Source organism: Seriola aureovittata, chromosome 12, assembly GCF_021018895.1.
Source record: "Seriola aureovittata isolate HTS-2021-v1 ecotype China chromosome 12, ASM2101889v1, whole genome shotgun sequence".
In the NCBI taxonomy this organism is placed as follows: domain Eukaryota; kingdom Metazoa; phylum Chordata; class Actinopteri; order Carangiformes; family Carangidae; genus Seriola; species Seriola aureovittata.
In genome coordinates, this window is record NC_079375.1 from 15,273,388 (window position 1) to 15,300,144 (window position 26,757).

Consider the following 26,757-nt stretch of genomic DNA (forward strand, 5'->3'; position numbering starts at 1 on the left):
CAGATTTTCCAGCCTGCTGTACAGAGGAAACACTGCCTGCAGTTTGTCATGTGTTAATATTTATCCAAGAAAGAAGGAATCCCCTCAAGGCTGTAAAATAATGGGGGTTGTTTGAGAAAACCTTAATGGAATCTGCTGCTATTGTTAAATCTTATTCTATAAAAACTTTTAAAACAATGTCCTGCTGTAACACATGTTGAAAGAAGACCACAGTGCGCTGTTTTGTCTAACACAAGAATTTCATTGTTGGGGTCGTCAGGGGAGGAAAGACGAGTCTGGTTTTCAGAATACGATTTCAGTCAGACATAAGGTTTAGATTCAGTATAAGAAGGGAATCGTTCCTTTGGTGGGTGGTAAGAAAGTGAGTATGAGTTTATAATCATATAACAACATTGCCACCTGTTGGTTTTTGAGTATTACCACAAGGGTTTAAAAATGGAAGCCCCAACCTTTCAGTGACTCATTCATTAGTGAAATTACAATAAAGAACTGTAGCATTCACATATTCCATTGTTGTTACTAAACCTAATTTGCAATCAAATGTCTCTGAATGAACATGTGAAAGTCAGACAGTTAGTTTGCCTATTAGGTGCTTATACATGTAGCTGAATCTCTTCAAATGTAATATCTAGCATCTTGATCACGCATTACCTGAAATCTCAGACAAAGCAAATTAATCAAAACCACTGTTGGCTACAGAAAAGTCAGCTACTTCGACAGACAGTTTTCTATACCTAAGTATTGCTATGTTAGAATTCATTCAAATGTGATAAATTATACCATCATGAGTCCTCAAATGTTTATAGTTATGTAATGTGATATTCACTTACGCTATGGACAAAATAAGAAAAACAGAAGAACACTATCCAACAGAATAGCAACATTGTAGACATGTCTAATGTTCTGGTTTTCACTAAAATGGTGTGTGATATTTATTCTATAAACACAAAATAAATACATAAAAAATAAAGTCACTGTCTATTCATGGACATCAGTAAGCACAAAATACTGGCAGCATCCAGGAGTTAAATACTTTTAAAAAAAACCTAAATCATTTCTGAGAATATTTTCTCTGTCACATGTGTATCTTTTTTTTTCTAATTCTTTTTCATTCTAATAACCTGGTTATAACTTTTCAATTGTAAAAGATGGGATTAGAGCTGCAATAATTTGTAAATTAACTGAGTAGTTGATCATCAGAAAATTAATTATCAACTACTTTGATAAGCGATTAACCGTTTTGAGTCATTTTGTCAGATAAAGGATGCCAATTTCCCTGGTTCTTGGTTCTCAAATATGTTTTTGGTTTAATTGGTATTTTATGATATTAAATTGAATGTCTGGGATTGGGCTGTTGCTCTGACAAAACTGTGTGTATATGAAGAAATCACCTCGGCGTTAAGAATCGAGAGAATTATCGACAGATGAACCGATAATGAAAAAAATCGTTAGTTCCAGCCTCAGTTATCATTTTTCACTCCTGGTCAACAGGTGGCGACATTTTCAGTCTGTATCATCCTTCTTTGGTGGTTTTGCACAACATTTTCAAATCCAACATGGCAGCCCTGAGGATTGCATGTTCAGGGTTAAATGCCCTTTATTCCTCTCTCTGCGCCCCAAAGCAGGTAACTTACCCGTTTTAGGGTGGTATGTTGTGGTTTAAGGTGTTTTGTTTAGACCGCATTGCATATTAGCGACAGAAGGAAAGAGAAATCAATGCTGACAGTGTTAGTGGTCTAAGTAGCTTTCTGACGTTAGCTTCGCAGCTAATGCTCAGTAACGTCTTCTATACTATATCTAAATGAAGACCTGTTTGTTCAGAGGCAACAGCAGCGGATGACTCCGATTGGGTTAAAATATGAACATTTCTCACTGGTTTTGTCTGTAGAAGCTTATATAAGACTGACAGTGACTTTAAGCTTTACTCACATTCGTCTGTCTGTTTTTCACGTCAACTGAAGCAGATGTCAACAAATCATCACGACACTTTGACTGTCTTAATTCAACAAATGTGTCTCAGTGACTTGAAATGTTAGCGTATAGGGACAGACACTCAGTGTTCACTTAATCATCAGTTTACTATTTCTCACCTGTGCTAAAAGCTGCAATTTAAAACAACAGCTCCGCCATAAATTCTGCCTGTGCGAAGACTTTTTGTGGTATATTCAATTATATATGAGTGAGATTATAATAGGAGGTGTTGCACTGGACTACATTACATTGAGAGGTGTTCTTAATTTTTTGTGTTGCAGACCAGCATACTACCATCACTAACTGTGACCTCAGTGCGTAAAAATATAATTGAATGAACACCTCTTTGACAGTGTCAAAGAATAACATTATAGCCATTATGGAAGTAGACTTTATGGCATAACAGCTGTATTGGATTGCAGTAGATTGTGCACTTGCACCTCAGGAAGTTAACACTGTATGCAGCCCTCAGGGTAAAACATGTAAGCGTGGAATATGTCAAGGTGACAGAGGCTATAGTATGGTTCAGATATAGAAACAAAGCAACAAACAATTCTTTTTTTTTTTTTTTTTTTACAAATTTATTTTGAAGAAATACAGTGCACTATCTAAGAAGGTGAAAAATTGCACTATTGACAATGCGTCGCTCCTTTCCCCTGATGTGAACTTGGACAATAATACTGTCCTGGCAGAACAGAGGAGTTTGTAAATATTAATATTTATTTAATAATACCGTTTTCCTCTTACTACAAAAATGCATGAACTAATGGTAGTAAAATCAAGTGTATTTGTCTATTTAAAAAACTTGTTTTCTTCTTTAATTTCTCTCAATAAACTATAGACAAATTACAAATTTTTAGTACTTAATAATTTTGCCTCCATCTTTTGGGCATACATATTTGATAGCCAAATAGAATATTAACCGATGCTACAAGATCATATTTCCCCTGAGCATGATCTATACCTTTGTGTTACAAAAAGGCTTCAAGAACAGCCTTTAACATTAGTCTCAGATCTTGGTAGACATTTACTTTGAGCTATTCATGCTATAGCACATAACATTAGCTGTCGGTCAGTAACAACTGCTGGAACATTGTGTGCAGGCCCTGAGGAGCTGCTGGGGGTCTGTGGAGCAGGTGAGATGTTACTACGTTAACTGGAGGATGCTGAGGGATGTCAAGAGAAGGCAGATGGCCTTTGACTATGCTGATGAGAGGCTACGGATCAATGCACTGAGAAAGAACACCATCCTACCCAAAGAGCTTCAGGTAGACTGCAATATTTCTAACTATAGTTGTATGAGTGGCATGCCAAAGTTATATATGATGCATGGGAATGCCAGCTGAGATCCCACTCAATTTTGCTGTCATTGGTCAATTGAAAAAACTTCAGCCTGCATCTTTGTGCTCACCCCAAAATAGCTACATTTTTGTTAATTGTCACAACTGTGTCTTTTGTGGTCATCATGGGAGTAATGAAAATCAATATCCAAAGTTATTCCAAATTGTTTAAAATACAAAAAAGACTGATTTCAGTTTTTAAATCTTTGCAGGAGGTGGCAAATAAAGAAATTTCAGCACTACCCAGGGACAGCTGCCCTGTGAGAATACGCAACAGGTGTGTGATGACTTCCCGACCCCGGGGAGTGAAGCGGAGGTGGCGAGTGAGCCGCATTGTCTTCCGTGATCTAGCTGATCACAACCAGATGTCTGGGATTCTGAGGGCAAGGTGGTGATTCTGGGTGTATTGGACACTACATTCGGATTGGATCATGAAAAACAGGCTGTGACAGTGGCTATGATCAGAAGAGCAGGACATCACCATTCAATATTGACTTGTTCTGGAGTCTTTAAAGGTATTGACTATAATAAAACAGTTCCACCACCACCCACAAAAGCCTGGAAAGTGTTGTAGTGAATTCACTGAGATTACTGCAGCATGTTTCCAGTATTTTTATATGATAACAAGGACATGAGTATGTCATTTCTGTAGATTGTTTGTCCATGTTTCCTTATTGCTCTTCTAAATATGAAAAAGTGGACCACATGCACATGTAACTAACTATATGCAGAAATTGATAAATAAATATTGTTGCACATCATTAAGTGTGTGTCAGTTTCTTGTAGAATGTAGATGCTGATACAGAGATGATCAATGATCTATAGAGTAATTAGTATAAATATGGTAAAGGGAAACCATGTTGTCATCCACCAACAAAAAGGACAACAGGTTAGTCACCCATTGAAAATTTTGACTGACAGGTATCACCTAAATTGAGAGCTGTTTGTCCTGTAATAGTGTGAATGGCAGCAAAACCCTGCATCCATTCAAATTAAGTTAAAACGTTTAGTCTGAAAGGCATAATAAAAAATAAAGTCATGTAATTAAGCACTTCAAAGAAGAAAGAAAGGTAGTTTCATACATTTTATGTATGTCAACACCTTAGTCCGATAGGTGGCGGTAGTGCGCGTATAGACTGGCTCGCCGACCACCAACAATCAAAAAAGAGGAAGAAGAAAGGCCTGCAGACACAGCAGAGAAAAGAACACACTTCTGAACCAAGCCAACATAAAAGATAAAACAAAGCCTAAATGGATCTAACTGAACAGGTGAACAGCATTTTTTATTCAGCTTCGTATGCACACTGACAGAGCAATACTAGGGCTTGTATAGTATAAATTGAAATGGCTGCGTTTACATGATTCCACTCTGAACAATGCTACGGTAGCTAATGTTAGTTAACTTAGCTAGTAGCAAGCCATCGCTAACGGGCAAAGTGATCTATTATTTTTTATCTGGACTTTTCATAAGCAGTTCATTTTTTAAACTAAACTTGAGTGCTCATTCGCCTGAAATGATAAAAGCGCCTAGTCATGTTTGTTGGTGTTTGTCAATAGCTTTGACTGTAGTTTATGAGAACATTCTAGCAACGTAATGCTAACGTAGCTAATGTTAGCTAAAGTCATAGTACATTATTTGTCGTCATGGCATCGAGATGTAAGTAGAGTTTCAAGATAATTTTTGGCTTCAATTTTTTTCAGAGGGGTTCAAGAGTATGTTAGATAACCAGGCACAGGGGACAGTCTATGGCATCTTATGACTACCAACCACTTGATCTTCCCTCACGTGTAGTAACAGGGTAACCACTTGTTTCAAGAGTGTCAGTTCCAAAGAAGCAGTAAACTTCTATTTAGTAGGATCTCCGTCCTCTAACGGGTTTTACTATTGGTTAACTCCTCCGAGGCTCCTCCTTGGCACCCTGACACAGAACTTTGTACTTACTGACCAATCAATAGTGTTCCTTTAGCCCCAGTAGCTCCCTTTTTCACTCAGCCACCCTGACACCCTGTTTCTCCGAGGAAGATTCTATCACCCTCAGGTGGAACTGTTTTTGCTGCTTTGGCTGGCGCCACCAAGCTGAAGCTGATTCCTGCCCCGCCTGTGTTGCACTCCCTCGAGAGGTGCATGTACGGCAGCTGCAATTCACTGAGTCCATCTATTCCTTCCACACCAACCAGGTGCTAGTGAGACCCTGGGATGAGTATGAGGAGGAGGACCGACAGAAGCAGTGTTGTCCCGGAGCTTAAGCTCCAGCAGCCAGTAGCCAATCCACCTCATCTCTGCTCCTGCCTCCTCCTCGAGCTGAGAGCCAGGAGTACAGGGGTGCTGGCCCTGTCCGAGCCTCTGTCTCAGGCTTGCATAATGCAAAGTATTTTACTGTCAGTATAGGGTGTTGGCTCAAGCCTTACACCTTCCCTAAAAAGCAACATTCCTACAGTACTTGCACTGCACAGGTATCGGATACTAGTGTCATTATGCAGGAGAGGTGCCTTATCAGAGAAGGGACCCTCCTCTCCCTTCTTGGCTGATGTAGAGCTGACAGTGAAGGGAAAGTGCGTGCTGCCTGCTCCTCCTCACCCACCCCACACAGTGTCAATGCTTTCATAAGTGAGAAAGGTGGAGCAAAAATAATCAGTGTAGCCTCACCTGCTTCACATGCTGATAATGCTAACTCAGCTGCTAACACACGGGCTGTGTATGCGGAATCACAGTGGAGAAGCCACACACTAGTTCTCCCTCTGGCATGGCAGCACCTGTATTAGGTGCATCATGACTGTCAGCTAATGCCCTGTTTATGTCCAATGCGGAGCAGGCACCAACTTCATGTTTCACACATGCTTAATTCAAGGATTTGTATTTCTCAGTGGTCTACTGCTTTCCCCAATGCAGATTAACCAGTTGGAGGCAGACTTGCAGGAGTTGGGGTCACTCTTGGAAAAGTCAGAGAGGCAGCGAGTGCAGGAACTGCTAAGACAGGAGCAGAAGAAGGTGGAGAAGGAGCTTTCAGTCAAACGACAACAGAAGGAGCAACAGGCCAGGAGACAAGCTGACCCATCTGCAGCCTCTAAAGCAGCATACACAGTCAAGATTACCAACTATGGTATGGTGCCATTGTTCACTAAGACTCTCAGTCATTTGTGAGAAAGTGCAACTGTGTGTGTGTATGTGTGTGAGTAAGAGAGAGAGAGAGCTGGAAAAGTATTTGAAAGCTGTTCACACTTTTGCATCTTCCATGTAGCCTGGGACCAGTCAGAGAAATTTGTTAAGATTTACCTCACACTGAAGGATGTGCACAAAATCCCATCGGAAAATGTGGAGGTCAACTTTACAGAAAGGTAATCAGCACACACATATACACATATTTAGTGTTCATCATTTGTCATGTGTTACTAACCGTACAACTGTATTTCCCCATTCTCTCTGCTGCAGGTCATTTTCTGTTCTGGTAAAGGATCTAGATGGGAAAAACCATCAGATGACAGTTCTCAATCTGTTATATCCAATCGATGAAAAGGACAGCTACAAAAAGGTGAATAAAGAACAACAAAACATCTTCAATTAATTTACAAATTTTTTACATGCTCAAGCTGTTTTGTCTCCAAAGATTTTTATCATATTATCATGCACACGAACATGCTCTTGATTCGCTTCACCTTGAAACATGCCATGTTCTGACATGGCTCACTTACAACTATTTAGCCACTAGAGGGCAGAAAGTAGACTCTAATATACTGTATTGACTTATCAGCGTCTAGCGGTCAAGGTGTTGGCTAAGATCAGATGAAGATGGCTCTCTTGTTGTACCTTTTTTTCCAGCTGTTTAGTGGTGTCTGTTCACAATTCCTGAAGAAAATATTTGGGTATCTTTGTCTCCCCCCCTGCAACAGATAAAAACAGACATGGTCCTGCTCATGTGCAAGAAGCAAACAACAAAGAAGTGGGAGTGCCTAACAACGGTGGAACAGCAGTCTAAAGAAAAAGAGTAAGTTCAGAAAATAATGTAATGAATGTGAGTTCTTGTAATTTGCATTAATCCAGAATTTTAATTGAGGTTGAACAAGTTCACAAAATGTATTGCACAACACGTACAAATGCATAAGCAGCAGCTAATGACACACTGGCATGAGTAGTTACATGAAGAATAAACAGTCACTCAGTGGTAATTTCACACCCACATCTGTCCAATCACCCAAAACAGCACTCCTTGTGAAGCACATTAAAGTGCAGTACCAGATCTATGTGCCAGGTGTCGCTGTGTATTAAGCAGAGAATATACATAGCTTGGGTTCACAGACACACAAGATGAGAGTAATAATACAAACAATTCAGAGAAACATACACATTCTCATAGTATTTCTCTAATGGCTCTCAATAGTAAACCCAATATGGATGAGAATGCAGACCCCAGTGAGGGCTTGATGAGCATGCTGAAGAAGATCTACGCAGAGGGAGATGACGAGATGAAGAGAACCATCAACAAAGCCTGGTCAGAGTCCCAAGAAAAGAAGATACGAGGAGAAGAAATGATGGATTTCTGAACTGCACTCACAGCGAGAGCAAGTGAGATCATCCAGGGCTGCAGCAGGCACAAGTTGAATATTTAATGATAGCAGTTAAAACTGAAGTCCCAATATGTGAATTATATTTCCCCAAAATCTAGAATTTATGTATACAGCTCATAGATAAGTTGGCAGGAATTATGTGTAAGCCCTGAATGGCCTCAGTTTGACTCTGCTTTGAAAACCAGGCTGTTGATGTTCTGTCAGTCGTTGGTCATAATGCAGAAACCTGTCCATAAATGAAATGGAAAATTCCTATAGAAGTACAAGGGTGCTGTTCACCAGATGGAACCTAAACACAGCAAGAAATCACAGTTTCATAACTTTTTTTTTTTTTTCTTTTGGTTAAGGTTTATTTTAAAGGGTTAAAGGACCACAATGCAGTTGTTTTTTGTTTTTTTTTAAATAAATGCCTGTCAGTAGAAGATGGTTTGAATTCGCCCTGGGTAATTGAAAAATGTAGTACATCTATACGTTCTGTGAAGGCACTTGTTAATAATGTTCCTGTGCAGAATTCAGTGTAGCGAAACTGAACTGATATTTAGGATGTTTTCAAGTGTACATTTGCCAAAGTCACATTTCTGTTCCTTCAGTGAAGACAACCAGAGGGCCCTTCTGACTGTTCTTGTCTTCATATCTTCATATTAGCCTTTGATTTTTTTTTTTTTTTTTTTTGTCATTCCATAAATAGATCAGATGATAGCTGCAAAGACAGTCCTACTCATGCGTCAGTCCAGTGTAATAATTCACATTACTGGGTCTGCGCGGGTATGTGTTTGATATTTAATGTATTCAATTAATTCCTGTTGCATCGTGTAACGCTCTAAAACACTCTTTATATTTACTTAATGTGGCGGTTGCACTTTTATAGTGATAGAACAGTTTCCTACTATAATTTGTATTTATGGTTCAACTGTTCACATTGTGGTTTTCCCGCCAATATTTGTGAAAATGTAAAAATCTACATTTCAATTATGTTGATATTTTCCTTTGGCTTATGTCATCCTCTTAAATGTATTGTTGCCTGCCCTCAGGTTGCTGATGCAGTCAAACAAATATAATTCTTGAACTGAGTTCTCTTTCTCAGTTTGTCTTCTGCTTTTGAGGTTAGAATAGATTTTATTCTATTTATTAGACATTTGTTTAGGCCACATCACATGTTTCCACTGGAGTGTTTGAATTTTGTATAGTCATAAGTTATACTGTATATACCTTCACAGAGGCCCGCCTCCCATGAAAAAGTTAGTTTTTTATGTTAAGACTGTCTCTACATGAAGTTCATTTAAATTCATTTTTAAAACAAAATCTGATTTACAAAAACAAAACACATTAACCTTCACCTAAACATTAGAAAGATGAGCCATGTTCCAGATACTGTTTGACCAAATTGGTTGCTGTTGCTGGTCACATGTTTCTGATGCACTCCAACTTTCACTGGTTAATGGCCTGTGTTTCTTTTATAAACAGTCACAACACAATTGAATAAAGGGAGTTTATACAATTAAAACCCTGCAGGGCATAGGCTTTGGAGTTTTTCCACCACCAGGTGGCAGCTGCAATCAGGACTTCGCTTGTTTCTCAGGGGATCTCATACACACACAAACATAAGTTTTTTTTTTATTGTAGGAATTGGAGCTTTTATTTTGTAGCTTCTGATGCTTTTAGCAAAATAACAAACACATTTCTGCGCCTGCAGTTTTTATGATCTGCAGGTGCTGAAGAATTGTTCATCATACAATTGTTTACAGAGAAGAGTCATATGAGCCTTTGTAATAGTTCCATGTTAGTGTGTCTGTTATCTAACGAACTGAAATCAGTTTTGAGGTATTTTATGAGGAATTTTCTCATTGACGTCACTGACAGTCTATAGGACCAACTGGTAGAGGTAGCTACTGTAAAAATGTTAATAATAAAGGCAGAATCATTTAGGCTGGATAAAATATTCACTCCCTCACTTGCTTCTCTTAACATAATCCCTTAAATAATGAAAGAGCAAAAGTTAATAGCTCAGGTTTATCTCAGGAGATTAAGTAAAATGACAGTTCTAGAATGAAGACTGTCTTCACAGTTTTCACCATCTGAACTGCCTTGCAGGAGTCTCTTTGCCACATTCAATAAACTTAGTCTCCAGATTAAAGATGACAAACAGTGGAAACCCCCCTGCTCGGGTCGCAGCGTGTTACTGGCCTGGCCTGGCAGCTGAGACACCAGCTGCATCAGCGAGAGTCAAAACCTTTTTCTTTTTTTTTCAGTAGCTGTTTCATTCATATTTTTCTTACATTCCAGATAATGTTTTGATTGAGTTTCTGTCTGGGCAAATCGTCTGGACTTTCTCCACCAGTGCGCCATCTCCCCCCGCCCACTGCCCCATGACGTCGCCGCTCGCCTATATAGGCGGAGAGAACCGTGCCCCGACACGCCAGATGGATACAGTTGGGAGAGGCGGACGCACCGTTACGCACCAGACCAACTACTGAAACAAATAAGCGAAAGGGATAAATATACTTATTTATATATACAACTTTACGAACTGATCACTTCTTCTGTGTTAAATGGATACCGGTTGTTTCTCCGCGGCGCAGCGTATCTCGTGCCACACCATGAATGCGGATTTATTTAAGCCTGTTCCGGAGCGTGGACCCCAACAGTCCTCTGTCCCGGTGAAAACCAGCAGGAATAAACCCGAACAAATCAAACCGGAGCTGGCCCAGGTGGTGACAGACTCCAAGACGGGAAGATCTTACAGCAAAGGGAAGCTTTTGGGAAAGGTACGAAGATTTTAATGTTTTACATGTGAATGTCTCGCTTCTCCACCGGAATCTTTCGGAGGCGACAGACGGATCTAGAATCCGTGTGAACGACTCGCTGTTTTAGTTTGTTACGGATAGGCTTCGTGTTTTAAAAAATCATTATCAGCTATTTTCCAGGTGTGTTAGCCTACTTATGCGGGAACAGGGAATGACCTCGTGGTGGATGTGAGCAACCTCCCCCTTGCTGTGCGCGTCATTGCTGAATGAATCAGGCGCAAGGTGTGCCCAGCTCCTGGACGCACACATGATTGGCAACACCTATGTAACCCGAAGAGTTATTATTTACAAGAATCCTTGCGTTTTAAACGGCACCTCTAAAAGAATGTTAAACCAATAACCCCCGATCTGTCTGACTGTGCTGTTGTTCCTCTCCCTCACAATGTAGCCGCTGTAATGATTTTTGACACCATATGTGCAGTGTATGAATGGAGCGGCTGTATCAACATGTTGCTAGTCATCGATACGCTGCGTCGGGCAGCCAGCCAAGCTTTCTTTTTTTTCATCCTCTGTCTCTCTCTCTCTCTGTCTCTCTCTCTTCCTCTCTCTCTCTGCTGCCTGCCGCAGAGCTGGAAACGTCTCCGTCAATTTCACGGCTAATGAATGCAGCAGCCTGGTCTGCCTCATCCTTCATGTCCTCGAGCCCTATATACTCTTGATTGGTTCAGGGTGAATGTATGAAAAACCAGCAGTAAACATGAGATTTGGGGCTGATTGTCGGTTTTAGAAGCACATCAGAACATCCAAGGCAACAAGAGATGCTGATCACCTTGATTATGAAATGGCTCATCTGACTTAGATTTAACCCTTTTTGATATGTTTGATCCTGGATTTCAGATTTCCCTCACCTGTTTAACTGACCCTCCGCCTCCACATCAGAATTGGCTAAATCATTGTTGAATCGTTTTACATTGCTGTATACATATTGATCCTTGGATCAAAGAGTTGCCATTGAGACAGTTTATTTATGGCCATTGCAGGTTTTCAACCTGCTGCTTTAACTGATCCTCATGTTTGTCTCCCCCAAGGGTGGCTTTGCTCGATGCTACGAGATGACAGACCTCTCCAACAACAAAATGTATGCCGTGAAGGTGATTCCACAGAGCAGGGTGTCCAAACCACACCAGAGGGACAAGGTACACAATCATACTCGATTGTTTTATCAGTGTGTCTTGCAGAGAGTACACTTCATAACCTTACTGCAAGTATCTGGATTTGTGTTAGGTTTGAAATATGCCAACACATTGATTGATTGTCGAATTTTGACAGATTACGAATGAGATCGAGCTGCACAAAACCCTGTCACACAAGCATGTGGTGAAATTCTCTCATCATTTTGAAGACCAAGAAAACATCTACATATTCCTTGAGCTCTGCAGTCGGAAGGTGAGACCTCAGAAATCTCTAGAACGATCTGCACAGGTTTCATGTCTTTTGCTTGCATGTGTACAGCCTGCTTTGTACTGCTCTACAGTGATGCAACAGGAACAAAAACAGAATATTATGATTTTTTTTTTTTTTTCTACTGAGTATTCATTTCTAACAGTCAAATCACCACTGACTTAGAGTCCCAGGCACCTTATTTGAATGCTACTGCGGTGTGTGTGATTATGTGTGTGCGCAGCAGTGTTGTACAGTCCACTGACAGATACGGGGTTGACAGTTCACTCATTGCTTTGTCTCTGCAGTCCCTAGCACACATTTGGAAGGCCAGACACACTCTCACAGAGCCAGAAGTGCGATATTACCTCAAACAGATCATATCCGGCCTCAAGTACCTCCACAGCAGAGGCATCCTACACAGAGATCTCAAACTAGGTATGTGATCATATGACTGAAACCGTTGCGTATACGCACACACAAGCATCCCAGGAATCTGCTGTGACTTTGGGCAGGCACATGTTATTTGTGGAATGCTGACTGGACAAATGTTTTTGTCTCTTTTAGGCAACTTCTTTGTCAACGAGAACATGGAACTGCGGCTGGGAGACTTTGGCCTCGCCGCCAAGCTGGAGACAGTCGAACAGAGGAAAAAGTGAGATTTATTTCCCTTTTTTTTTTTTTTTTTTTTTTTTTTTTTTTTAAATCTAAAGTTGTTAGCCACATTCTCTAACCTTGAAGAAAAAATTTATATCAAAATCATAAATGGCTCTCGGAACAATTTCTCAAAATTGACCCTATTATATACTGATTACTTTTTTTTTTTTTTTTCTTTTTCTTTGAAGTTAAAAGCTATACACATTACTTCTTTTTGAACAATACAGTCTAAACCATTTTCTAGGCTAAAACCATTACGTCAGCTGCCAAGCACACTTCCTCTCACCAACCCATCACCCTCTCACCCCCTCAATAAGTACCTAACTAAACCGGTTTCCAAGTGGCAGTTGAATGTAGCGGTTAGATCACAGTTTCAATACTTGTTTGACACCTTCCTGTGGAATACCAGATGAATGACTGCGACAGAAAAAAATGTTTCAACCACCACTTCCTTGTCCTCATGACACATCAACAGAACAGAAAACGAATTGAATAGTTTGAGGCATTAAATCTATTCTATACTTGTTTTTGTTTTTTTTCTCAGAACGATTTGTGGGACTCCCAACTATTTGGCCCCCGAGGTGCTCAACAGACAGGGCCATGGCACAGAGTCTGACGTTTGGTCTCTTGGATGTGTCATGTAAGTGTTTTCTGTTTTGTTTTGTGGTTTTTTTTTTTGTTTGTTTTTTTTTTTTTTTTTTTTGTCATGTGGACAAAGTCATGACAATAGTACAGTGTGAAATCGAGGAATCATTATTTTTGTCTCTTGATATGACCAAAGGTTGGTTTGGTTTCTCCTATTCAGGTACACACTGATGTGTGGCAATCCTCCTTTTGAGACCCTTGACCTGAAGGAGACTTACAAGTGTATAAAGGAAGTTCGGTACAACCTGCCCTCCACGCTTTCCCCCGCTGCACAGAAACTCATCTCAGGCATTCTGCAGAAAAACCCCAGCGACAGACTTTCACTGGATCAAATCCTCAACCACGAATTCTTCACCAAAGTATGTTATACTAATTGTGTCAGTTTTAATGAAGCGATAATCAAATGCTAATGTTTGTTTAGGGAGTGGAATCGGCACACGATGAATCATTGTTCTCACTGAGAACAAGGTGCGTGCCTTTTTACTTCCCTCTTGCATCTTCCTCACCTTTTTGTCTGCCTCTTCCTCCTCTAGGGTTTCACCCCTGATAAGCTTCCCCCCAGTAGCTGTGTAATGGTGCCAGAGCTCCACCCCCCCAGCCCTGCCAAGAAATTCTTCACTAAAATGGCCAAGAGCTTCTTTGGCAAAAAGAAAGCAAAAGGTAAGCAGCAGCGCAGCAACTGAGTGACTGACACAGTAGAACAACAGGTCATTCATTCAGCAAGTAACTGGGTTAGTAACATATTTGTCCATTTCTGTAAATGTAATCATGTAGCATTTATCATCTTGTTCATCCGGTTTTCTCTTACGGGAGCTGTTGTTTTTAAAAATGTTTTTAAGCTGAACAACCAGGTTGTATTCAGCTTTAGTTTCCCTCTGAGCATCTCTACTGTAGGTATTTAAGAGCTTCCAATGCTGAAACATATTTGTTGTGACTACAATGTATGAATCTTATTGTTGCAGTGGAGAAGATTCCATGCGAGGAAAAAGATGACAAAGACATTTCCAAGCTGGTGTCTGGCATTGTGAAATGTTCAATCAAACACCAGATCAGCTACAAGACAGTGGGACCCAATGAGGTACATCTTTTTTCTTTTCTTTTTTTTCCCCCTCTACTTCTGTAAGAAGAAAAAAAAAAAGTTGGATTTGTTAAAATGGGGTAATCCCAGCTACTAATAAAGTAATCAAGTCCCACAGCAGTTCTCAGCTGGTCTTAAAATCTGCAAAGGGATAAATGAAGTACATATTTTCTTCCCATATGACTAATAATTGCTTTGCATCCAGTGTTTGAAGTGGGCTTAAAACCTTGCCAACATGTTATTTTAAACAGTAAAAGCATCTTATAAATGGAACAGCGATGGAGACGGGGTGAATAAATGACTATGTATGTGTGTGTGTGTATATATATATATGCTATTCTGAGGTAAAACACTCTCCATTATATATATATATATATATATATATATATATATATTGCAAAACATATATATATTGCAAATCTAATATATAATATGGGGCAACCTTTTATTTGAACAATGGATAAAACATTTGACCTCACAACCTTCTTGTTAAAAGGATTCTAGAAGTTTGTTTTTCTGGCTGTTTAGCTGAGATTGCAGTATAAGATGCTGTGTTGTCCCAGAAGTCCTTCAGCCTGTCAACAGACAAGTGAAAGTCAGAGGAGAAATGTAGCACAGTCTGTTATGTTGGTTGTAGCTGTTACTGTCAGTAACAGGCGAGTGTCTGTAGTATGAATCTGAGGAAACTGTTATCACAGACTGGTTGAATCTATCTGGCTTTTCAAGTCAGAAGTACCCCATTTACTCTTTTGTTCATATGTTATGCATAAAAACACAGCACGCTAACAAACAGATTACAGGCTGGTAATTTTGAAACAGGTTTTGTGGTAACATGACATGTGAAACTAAATTTAAGGTGCAGCATGCTTGGACGCACACAGAATCAAACTGTTGTGCTTAAAGTTGTTTCAATTCAGTGGCAGTAATATGCCTAAGATTAAAACTTTCGAAACCAATGAGGCTGCGGCAGTTCAAGTTGTAGCAGATGTTAAAAAAAGAAGAGCGGCGTTGCTGTTCTGTGTTTAGACCAACAGTCGATGAGGAAGCCTTGCTCATGCAAACTATTTTTGAATTCTGTGTAAAGCTGTTTTTGCCATGTCATTTTTTTTGTCCTCTGCTCTTACCATCACTTTGTTCCTCATGTCATGAATGCGTGTTGACTCATCTGTTGTTGCTGCTCAGGTGCCCTCTCCCACCGGTCAGCTGGTCAGCTCTGTGCCTCTGGAACAGACTCCTGCAGAGGAGGAATCCAGGAAATCAATCTCTCGCTCCTTCAAGGGCACCATGGCCAGCAGCACTGAACGTAGGTTTCAATACCACTTTTCAATATACTTTTACTTGCTGACTTTTTTAAAGATATTATTTCAAAATCCAATGTTTTGCTTGTTTTCTCTCCAGCATGCGAGGATGTCTTGACCCCTGCAGCTGTTGCTGAATCGGCCATGAAAGTTCTCAACGGCTGCCTGGCCACCATGCCTGCAGGTAGGAGAGAGCAAAGCAGACAAACGGCACGCCAAATAAATACTGCTTCACTTAAGTCTTACAACATGAACCATTTCTTCCATTCTGTTGCATTAAATTAAGAATGATGCAGAATCATTCAAGTTTAATCGTCCAGATCTTTTCCTTGCCTCAGCCATTTCTTTAAATCCTCTGAATATCTGCTGACTCATGTAGCACCAAACTCCTTTTAAGCTTGTAGCTTTTATTATAGGGCCTTTTTTTTTTTTTTTTTTTTTTTTTTTTTTTTTTTTTTTTTTGTAAAATGCTGACTTACACACTTTGGAAATATAAACATGAACTTTTGTGTTCATTTACTCAGGATTGATATTATTATATGCTATGAAATGGTTCCACACTCACACAGTTTCCTCTCTCTCCAGCCACCAGAAACCCACCCTGTTTGTCCAGACCTCAGTCCTTCCTGTGGGTGACTAAATGGGTCGACTATTCAAACAAATATGGTTTTGGCTACCAGCTGTCGAACCAAAGTATCGGCGTTCTCTTCAATGAAGGAACACATCTCAGTCTTTGTGACCAACGCAAGTAAGTGCCTTTTTTTTCTTTTTTCTTTTTTTTAAGAATATTTACTAAGGGCGGCATGTAAACATTTACATAGTGCATAGGACTTCTTGATTGTTATATAAGACTCAGTCGTGCTCAAACTGTAATTATAAGTTTCTGCATAGCCAAAACAGTCATTTCCTGATCATAGGTTTTGATCATAATTAATTGAATATTTTAGGGATTGGTGTCCTCTATCAAACAATTACATTTTTAAATAATGTGGGGGGGGTTTTTTTGTTTTTCTTCCAAACAGGACAGTCCACTACTGCTTGACCAACAACAAACACTTCAGTTTCCCTGCCAACTCTCTACCTGAGCAACTTCGCAGCCAGAAACAAATTGTAGAGCTAATGGCCAACTACATGGAACAGAACCTCATGGAGGTATGAGGAATTGTGACTGTTCCAGCTGGTGGGCTGCAGTCATTAGTTTGATTAATCGTATATTGAATGATGATTATATATGTTTCATAAGAAATTGATTGTTTAAAAAGTTTATGTGAAATAAGAAAGGGCCTTCATAACCAACTTATGTTGTATATTTTCAAAATTGTCTGAGTGCAGTTACATAAGTGTATATAACCTGACCTTGTGATCTAAACTTAAATGCTTTCTGTCCTCCTCAGGGTGGAGATCTGCATTGTGAGGAACAGGTCTCTGGTGCTCCTCCTCTGCTGCTCCAGTGGGTGAAGACTGACCACGCGCTTGTCATGCTCTTCAACAACGGCACTCTACAGGTTCGAAAATGCACAAACTCTAAATTCAGAATCCTATATACATTTATAAAACACAACGCTGTAAAAAAGGGTTACAAGTTATAAAACTGTTAGTCAGATGTCATTTTCTATTTTCTTACATTCATGCTCTGTTTCAATCCTTCCAGGTTAACTTCTACACAGACCACACCAAACTCATCCTGTGCAAGTCATCTGATGACTCCTACTTACTCACCTACATCAGCCGGGAACGCGTCTCATATACTTACCTCCTCAGCATGCTTAATGAGATAGGCTGCACCTCCGAGCTACGACACCGACTCCGCTATGTGGTGCAGCTGCTCCAACATCACGCTGATGCCTGAGAGCATAGCTCTGTGCCTCCCAGGCTGCCAGAGCAGCAGATGCCTTAGAGGCAACCTGACTGGTTGACACCTTTTTTTTTTTTTTTAAATTTCTTTTTCTTTTTGGGGCAGCCTGACTGGTTGATATCATTTTTCAATGCAGTGCTGGGAGGGGCTGAAGCCTGTTTAGTTGACGGATGGAAGGCTGCTCAACTCCTCTGAGCAATATTCTTGCCTCGACTGGTGCTTAGGCTGCTGATTATCAAACTGACTGACCTTGATGAACATCAAGCAGTCAGGAAGTTGCCCAACGCAGCATCTGCCTGAAGGGTTTGTGCCTGTCCAGCTTATGCCTAAAAGGTATCCACCTGGAAGGTATTGCTACCTAAAATAAGAGACTCCTAAATGGCCTGAAATGATGGATTCCTCACAGGCAGATGCCTAAATGAACACCCAAACTCCCTATTACCTTCCCTCACTCACTCAGTCAAAACCACTGCTTCTTGGCTGGATCTTTTAAAGCCACCACCCAACCCTGCAGCTTTCAGCTTCCCCTGATATCCGATAACCCAGGCATGGTTTCTCAAAGATATCTAAACACTAAAATTGTCCTCTTTGCTTGCAACGGAACAAGGATAATCTTGCAGCTGGAATGCTTTCAGCTCCATTTTTCTAAAAGTATTTTGGCAGCAAGGTCATTTATCCCGTTGACTTGCACTGGACCTATGATCTTACAGCAGAGATGCTTTGGGAAGAAGTGCGGTTTGATTGGGGGGGGGGGGGGGGGAGAGAGAGAGAGAGAGACCCTCCTACCCTCGGTTGGTTTCTGGCCTCTTTGGACTATGGTGCACACATTCATTTTTTTCCCCTCCTTTTTAAAACAATTATGAGCCAGCTATAGGATCACACTACGATCTTGACCTCACATGCACAAATAACATTCCTGGCCTTATTTGATGATGGTGATGCTAAAGTTTGGAGAGTCATTGCTGCTTCTGCTCCAACATCACTTTTGTGTTTTGTTAGATAATCATCAATAGTCAAGTTTCACTGACGTGGTACACAGCATATTAAAGGGGCTATGGGAGCGACACATTTTTGCACTTTTTCCTTTCTTTTCTTTGTAAATTCATCTGGAAAGCAAAATCTTTTACTACCCACTTGTTATATTTTATTTGTTTTTAACTAGATACCAAAAGGCATTTTCTTTGTTGGTTTTTTAAAAAAAATGATTCAGTTTTAAATTCACGTATAGTAGGTGAATGTGAGTGTGCGTGCGCCACACGTGCTGGTAATCAAAACTGTTGGAATATGAGGTTTGGGAGGTTGGGGGAGGGATAAAAGTGCCTTTCTGAGGGATGTCTGTTTAGTGCAATAACAGCCCTTTGTGAATGTCAAGCTGGATACAAACAAGATTTGAGATGGGTTTTACAGGTGGGATTTACTTTTGTACTTGGAGTCAAGTTTAAAAGTAAGTCCACTAGCACTACACTCTCACTACCTGGTATAAGCTTTTAGAACAACTGGTATCATAAGTATATATCCCAGTAATATCTACTATGGAAAAAAAAAAAGAAAACATTGTACTCCGTTGTACTGTACTGTAATCCTTATCGGTTTACATTGCTTTCTCGACCCAGAGTTGTATCCTAAAAACTGTGACCTGGAATGCAAGTATTACGTACGTGTTTTCAAAAAACCCAACATTGTGAAAGCCATCTGCCAATTCAGAAAGAGTCTTTATTTTTTGGCACATAATGTCCTGTTTATTTATTTTTATTTATACATGTTTTTTATTTATTGTGTAAATGTTATTGTCTTGACACGAGGAATTCCGATCACCTTTTTGTATTGTAACGTATTTGGGGGGGGAAATGGGACAAAAATAAAGTTTATTGAAAATGATCTAAATTTGCACTCATTATTGCAGACTGAAACTTGTTTCTTATCTTTTCATTTGTACTTATTTTAAAGAAGACAGAAGCCTAATTTGAAGTCCTGTCTGGCATTCACTAGATGGACGTGCATGAGTGCATTAAAGCACAACTTCATAAGTCATCTTACCCTCGACTTGCTGTCTATGCAGACGACATGCTTGTTTATTTAGAAGGTTGACATGAACAGATGCCCGTTTTCATGAGTGATGTGATATACTACTTAAAACTAGAAGGGTACTCGAGAGTGCAGACCTCTGCCAAGGCCGATGTCAAACAACATATACCAGACTTCAGAGAATAAAAAATTGTTTCTTCCCTTGCCCATGCGCCATCCCTCCACCAAGTTCAGTACAAAATCACTTAAGTACTTTTTGCGTAATCCTGCCGACAAACAAACAGACATGGGTGAAAACATAACCTCCTTGGCGGAGGTAATGAATGTCATTCCCTGACTTCTTTATCTTCTACTATTCTACTCTTACGAATCCCTTGGCAAGTATCTTAAATGAAAGGAAAGCAAGTCTTCTACATCTATTAAATGTGACAGGCAGCCTAGGAGGAAAGTTAAAACTGTGATGGTGCCAACTCACAAGGGCAGCCTTGGTAAGGTCTATAAACTGTAGTTGGGCATGCTGTGACTGTTCAGTCTGTTGCTGACTCACATATACTTTGACTCAAGTTTCAATGTGGACTCTTAGGTCTGTGTGTTTACTTCTTTTGAAGCTTCTTGGGGTGTAAGTCAGTGGATTAGGAAGTTGGAAACATTTCTATGGCTTATCACATCACTGTGGAAGACAATAATACAGCCTTGCTAGCCCCCCCAACAATCAATTAATTCGTTAAGAAAGACTGGAAAGACACCTTTGACTTTTAGAAGAGTGGTAACTGCATGAAAGTCTTGCAACAGATTAAAGTATACTCTTGTTTTGAAACTACAAATGAACTACAAAATGAAATAATTAATGTACACACATCCCAAAATGGTGTGTTGGCAAAAACGCACATACATCACATCTCACCTGATGAAGGTGTATTGTTAAAATGTTGTAGCTGTACAAAACATTCTGTTAAATGTCAACTTAGTGTGCAGGCACACTAGAACCAACTGCAGTACTTCTGGTGTGTGCTACAGGCATTGAATGACAAACATCAAATGACAATACAACACACAATGTAGCCGCTGTGTGTTGTCCTAGATACTGGGCTCTTCTTGGTTGGGTCAGTCCTAAAGGAATTTGCCATTTCCTTCTCTGATAAATGTGAACCATAGGAACTACATTCATGGTCTAAACAACCACTGTAAGCCAGTGTAATCATGTTTTATTATTTACCATGTGACAAAGTTGCATTCAAAACCAGATAAACGCCTTACTGTAAGAGACAACCTGTTCTTTAAATAGAGGAGCTTCTAAACATGACCCTGTTCTTGTTGCCCTGCAGGCTTGAGCAGTAACATTACTGACACCTCAGAGTAAGTTCCTCATCACAGCATCTATACAGTGGCAATAACAACTTCAACAATAACTTAAACAGTGTCTGCAGGCTAAAGCCTATGAATTCCTTATAATAGCTTTGGTACAGATTGAAAAAGGAAGAAAACTAATTAGCCTGTTCTATGACACTACAGCTCGTTGAGGTGTCATTACAACCCAGTGTGACGTCAAAATAATTCCTTGCTATTCTCACTGTAATAATGTATGGTAATGTAGTATATAATCAGTATCATGGAAATGAGTAAACAGCACACAAGATCAGAGCATCATCATGACTTTTATATGGATTTAGCTGATAAAAATTTAAATTGAAATGATTATTCTGAAATGTGAATCCATTTTTTACATTTAACCAAAAACTGGAGTATATTTGCTGTTAAAAAAAAAAAAATGTTAACATATAAAAAAAGACCTGGATAAAAGCAGCTGTTTTTTTTTTATCTGTCTACATCTACATAGTATCAGCTGACAGACTCCATCTTCAGATAAGGAAAAAATAGTTGGAGGTTGTGATGTCAATGACAGAGTCACATTATTGTTTGAAACTTAACAAGAATGTTGTAAGACAGGGACACATTTTTTCTGACAAGATTGTTGGTAAAAGTTTCCATACCTATGCATACCTTGAAAAGACAGAGTCCAGCTGTTAATTACAGCCAACAACCAGTTCAGTAGAAACCAAGTGCTGGCAGAGGATTCATAAACTGTCAACTGCACTCTGTAAAATTACCCATTTTACCCAAAATCCCATTTTCAAACTCCTTTATCTTGATCTCAACTACACACCTGTAAAGTTCTGTGACAGTATCTCACTTGGTTGTGACATTCAGTTTTAACATGGTGACAAAATCTGTCCCTAGACATATTAACATCTGCCAAAGTACTCAAAATTGCCCCTGTGTTAGTGCCTGTTAGCCCTGCCGTCGCAGCTGGTAACAAGCACATATATCACATACATGGATATGAACATAAACACGTGATTTCATACTTGTCCACATACACACAGGCAAGTTTTGCATTCGGCCCAAAAAAGCACATATTCATACGCACATGAGGTAGGCCTACACCAGATGGGTAACCAGCAGATAGCTCTGGTTGTCTGACAGATGCATGCACAGACACATACAGCCTGGCTCATTGCCACACTCTCAGCTGTTGTTATGATGCAGCACTGCTCCTTTCAGCCATGGACACAGGCAGAGAGGTAATGAGAGCCAATGCAGCCTTGTTAGTGGCTTTTTTTGTGTTGTGTGTGTGTCTGAGATTGGCAGCTACTCTAAGAAACCCCACAGAGGCAGAGAGGGGGAGAGAGAGTGAAATGTCGTCAAATTTCCCTCCTGATTGCAGGCCGGAATCTGGGGCAGCAGCAAGAGATCACAAGGCTGCTTTGATGTGACTCAGAGGCCAAAATGTGCTGATTCCACATCTTTAATTGCAGTGTGAGACGTTCACTTCACTCCATTCACACCCAGTTATTACCTCAGAGGTCTAAATGGGATTCTCCACTCTCAAACGCCTTTCTGCAGTCAGTATCTAATATGATAAAAGAAATCTTGTTACTGATCAATAACACACATATCCTAAACCTGTACCTGTTTGGCCTGAGCTGACTGAATGCTGATTTTTAGGCCAGTATTGGGGTGTAACATAACCACATAAATTTAATTGTTGACAGTCTGGAGAAAGACAACAAACAAGGGCAGGGAGAGAGAGAGAGAGAAAGAAAGAAAGAAAGAGAGAGAGAGAGAGAGAGAGAGAGAGACAGAGAGAGAGAGAGAGAGAGAGAGTGAGTATGAGGGGAATGACATACATGCCCCAGGAATGTTATAATCAATTAAAAAACTATGTTGACATCATGTGTGCTGGTGTGATGATGTAAAAGATGCAGAGAGGCAGACAAGCAGAGTCGGTTGTTTTAGTGCTGATTTGCACCCACATTAGACAGAGAGATAGGGTAGAAAGTTTGAGCGTTCAAGACAGAAATGAACTGTTATCTTTTTCCAAGTCCCAGATGCTATCTGCTCACACTGGCAGTTACACATAGAAGATGGAAGCCTGCTGTTTTCTGAATATATTCACAGGCCTGCCTTATTATCAGCTTTTTAACCGTGCACTGCTGTTCTTTAAAGCTGTAGTCCTCAGTATGTGGTCCAAAGATGTCCAAATCAAGCTAAGACAAAGAACTTCAGTGTGGCTGTTATTAAAAGGATAGTTCCTGTTATTTGTCCAATTAACCAGGGTCTCTCTTTTGTAGCTGTTGGTTACGGGAACATCATACTCACCTCAAGAATTGCTGAGATCTGGGACCATGGCAGAATCGCTAAACCAAACAGGACAAAAAACACAAGTGATCAGATGTGATCACAGAGGTTATAAATAAACCAACAGTACAGTATTGTCTTCCACTTGATTTGAGGCTAAAACCAAAAGTGAATGTGCCCAAAATATTTGTACAATACCTTGTTGCACAGGAAAACCATGTGTGCACAATTATGGTTAGTAGAGTAGGTCAGATGTTGAACCAGGACATTGGTCTATAAACTGTGATGGATGCTTACAATGAACAGTTTAGGTCATAATCTTACTGTTTGCTTGCTCACTGCTCCTTTCTTTTGTGTTTCAAATAAGTTTGGCTAACCATGGGTTTTTTCAGTAACCTGTATCGACTGTTTTTTTGTCCCGATGTTGCTGTGCTCCTGGATCTCAGCAGTCTTTTTCACACATTACAACAGAACCAATTGACAAACAAATAAGGATAAGTTTGAGTTTGTAATAAAGTGGAATTATCCTTTAACAAGAGAGAATGTATGATTGTGCACATGATTGTCTTCACAATGTTGTTTAGATTAGATTAGATTAGATTAACATTATTTATCCCACAACTGGGAAATTAATTTACCACAGCAGAAAAATAAACATCTATAGAATAAACATCTATGGCTATTATACATATTGTTGTATGTAGAAGCTGTTTAAAATAGCGATAATCCGCAATATAATCTGTGACATAAATGTCCCTTTTGCTTCTTCCTTTTTATAGAATGATGTAATGCATTAGCAATGCTGCACATATTCAGTTTAGTAAAGCTCTTCTGTTTGCTGAACGGCATCTGGTCGGCTTTTTCCAGGAAAAAATCCACAGATTCACAGGAAGCAATGCATTTCATGCTTCAAGCAGTAGTTTGGAATAAATAGATGATCTCTGTAAATAACATGAGCAGCAGTAGCCAACATGGCACAAGAGACAACAGAGAAAACAATATCATAAAAACAATACCTTCATCAACAAGGATCTGAACATATAAGGTGGTGAATGTGATTTCTAGGAAGTGCAGGGCAAAATTAGTGTTTATATCTATCATGAACACCTTACGATTTACCATTATTTATTTGAGCTGTGCTGTTCTAAACCACAGTGTATGAAGACAAAACAAGAAGATACAAAGAAACTGTTAAAATCAGACAGAATTTGGAATATATCTTGGAAATATACCGTATCACCTCCTCATTGTAAAACAGAGTCAGTACAGTTTACAGCAATTCAGCATCAAACCATCTCCTCAACTGTACCTAATCAGCAATGCGCCCATCTCCTTTCAGCGATACGACTGCTTTCTCAGCCCTTTTTGGCAAAGTCATTTTCCTTCTTCCTGTCTCTATTATTTTGTTCAAATTATCATGCCTGATTAACAGTGATTAATAGAGTTGGATGGGTTATCAGAGTTTTCCAACTCTGTTGGTTGGAATGAGGTCATTTTGTCATTACACAGGGTTTCTGCAGTGTGTGGGAGTTGGAATAGGACTCTGACATGTCCGAACATGTCTGCATAGGCCTGGCCACAATCATTGGCTCTATCTCATGCTGCACATGCTCCTTGGATGGTCCCATTTCCGGAGGTGGGAAGTTCTTCAGACTTTAGTGTGTACATACACTTTTAAGTCGAAATGTTGAATCAACATGGATGCCACAAAGAAGATATGCTGTATTTTATTACTCAGAGCATTAAAACGACATGTTGATAAATGTTTCCAGCATGTGTGTTACTAATTATCAGGGTTACTAATAATTAATACTTCTCTAAGTAATCTAGGTCAGTCTACAAGGACAGCAGGTAACTGTTACAACCTAACACAATATTAAAAAATTGATATGTAATACATGAATTAGCACCGTCAATCAAAAGCTTCTCACCATCAACCAAACATTTACTTTCATCCATCATGTCATATGACTTTCCAAGTTGTTGTTCTGACTGGAGGGGTCACTCACATGAATTTAACACATTTTTCTGATTATTGCACCTTCACATGAATATAGGTTCAATCTGTGTTCCTCTCTTTAAGCCAGGCTCAAAGCTGTAAAGCTTTTGTTTTGATATTTTTTTGAGCAAGAAAGTAACCATATAGATTTCAAAGACGGGGACAGTTTATCCAACTAATAATGCCTGTTTGGAAATTTGCTATATATCTTTAACCAAACTCAGTGTCAATTCCATTTTTTCCCTGAAAAAGTCTGTTTGTGGACCTTGGAGTTAAGATTATTCTATCACAGTCCAGTCAAGTACAGTTGTGTTGAGCTGTAATTACCAGTGCAGAGCTGAGCTGCTGATAGTAGCAAGAACACTGCTGTTCCAATTGCAAATGGTCCTCCTGTCCACAGGAGTTCGAATTCTGAGTTGACCTTGCCAAGATCTAACTCCTAAGCACGGGAGTCTGAACTTGGCGTGCTCTTCATTGAGAAAGGCTCTCTCTCCGTCACAGGCTGCTGGCAGCAGGATACTTACAGTACTTACAATGCTAATTGTAAGTATTTTTCTGTTTTATATTACAGAACTAAGACATGTGTGCTGGAATTCATTTGACAGTAAATGCTACAGTAAACTTTAAAAACGTTATTTTCTAAAATGGAGATATATGTGGATAATTACTGTAAGATACCAAAAACCACTCCTCAGTGATGTTGAAATGGGTGTTTCATCAGTGAAAGAAAGGAGAGAGTGTCAATCAGTAAACGATACAGGGATTCCTTTCATTAGTTGACAAGGGTGTGTATGTAAAACGCTGTGCTTTAAACTCTTATCTATCTCTAGTGTTTACTGGAAAATATGTTGTTGTCACACTTATAGTTGTAAGATGATAATACCCCCTAACATGTGATATGATATCATATGTTTTCACAATGAGGTCAACTGCCCACTCCCAAATTTGAAATCATTTCCTGTGGAAGGATACACCTGTAACTTCTAGGCCAGAGGAAAAAAAACTACTTCTGCTTAAAAGAATACTGTAATTATATATCCTCCACAATTATCAGAAATTCATTCCAAAGAAGTAAGAGTGTGGGGTTCTTTTTATAGTCATTATGTGACTATAAAAGGAACTATAGTTATATAGTCCCCCAAACTTTCCTCTATCACTCTCCACTTACATGTGTTGGTTTTCTTCAGACTGCTGTATTCAGTACTCACATGGGGAAAAATGAGTGCCAAAAACTGAGTGTTGGCTTTGTGAGTTAGCTGTAGAGTTTGTGTGTTTGCTGTGGGGAAGTATGCGTAAGAGTGTGATGCTCACATTTCCACGCTGCTTTGTCTTATAATAGAGTTACAAGGAACAGTTGTTTAAAGAATGCTTGAAGTGATTATGTTCCCTCTGAGGATGGCTTACATTGTGGTGTTGTTTTTTCCCCTTATATTTACAGGGAAAAAAAAAATCATCATTACTGTGGTGATATTTAAAGTCTTTGAAGAAGGGAATGTGAAGCAA

At 39.6% G+C, this 26,757-nt stretch overlaps 3 protein-coding genes across 3 annotated transcripts; all 3 read left to right on the plus strand.

Annotated features, from left to right (window-relative positions):
- Window positions 1-1,519: 1,519 nt before the first annotated feature.
- Window positions 1,520-4,072, plus strand: mrps14 (mitochondrial ribosomal protein S14). The gene is made up of 3 exons (XM_056391829.1): window positions 1,520-1,625; window positions 3,075-3,239; window positions 3,524-4,072. The coding sequence occupies exons 1-3, from the start codon at window positions 1,557-1,559 to the stop codon at window positions 3,704-3,706; spliced, it is 417 nt and encodes a 138-aa protein (XP_056247804.1). The 5' UTR covers window positions 1,520-1,556; the 3' UTR covers window positions 3,707-4,072.
- A 380-nt stretch (window positions 4,073-4,452) lies between these two features.
- Window positions 4,453-8,502, plus strand: cacybp (calcyclin binding protein). Its single transcript, XM_056391312.1, has 6 exons — window positions 4,453-4,580; window positions 6,202-6,412; window positions 6,551-6,647; window positions 6,742-6,841; window positions 7,200-7,294; window positions 7,688-8,502. Exons 1-6 carry the CDS (start codon window positions 4,563-4,565, stop codon window positions 7,848-7,850), a joined length of 684 nt encoding a protein of 227 aa, XP_056247287.1. The 5' UTR covers window positions 4,453-4,562; the 3' UTR covers window positions 7,851-8,502.
- A 1,800-nt stretch (window positions 8,503-10,302) lies between these two features.
- On the plus strand, window positions 10,303-19,469 carry plk3 (polo-like kinase 3 (Drosophila)). Its single transcript, XM_056391313.1, has 15 exons — window positions 10,303-10,639; window positions 11,707-11,814; window positions 11,948-12,064; window positions 12,367-12,496; window positions 12,626-12,713; window positions 13,260-13,355; window positions 13,521-13,719; window positions 13,894-14,020; window positions 14,323-14,438; window positions 15,621-15,741; window positions 15,837-15,920; window positions 16,322-16,484; window positions 16,759-16,888; window positions 17,131-17,241; window positions 17,388-19,469. The coding sequence occupies exons 1-15, from the start codon at window positions 10,424-10,426 to the stop codon at window positions 17,583-17,585; spliced, it is 2,004 nt and encodes a 667-aa protein (XP_056247288.1). The 5' UTR covers window positions 10,303-10,423; the 3' UTR covers window positions 17,586-19,469.
- The last annotated feature ends 7,288 nt before the right edge of the window (window positions 19,470-26,757 follow it).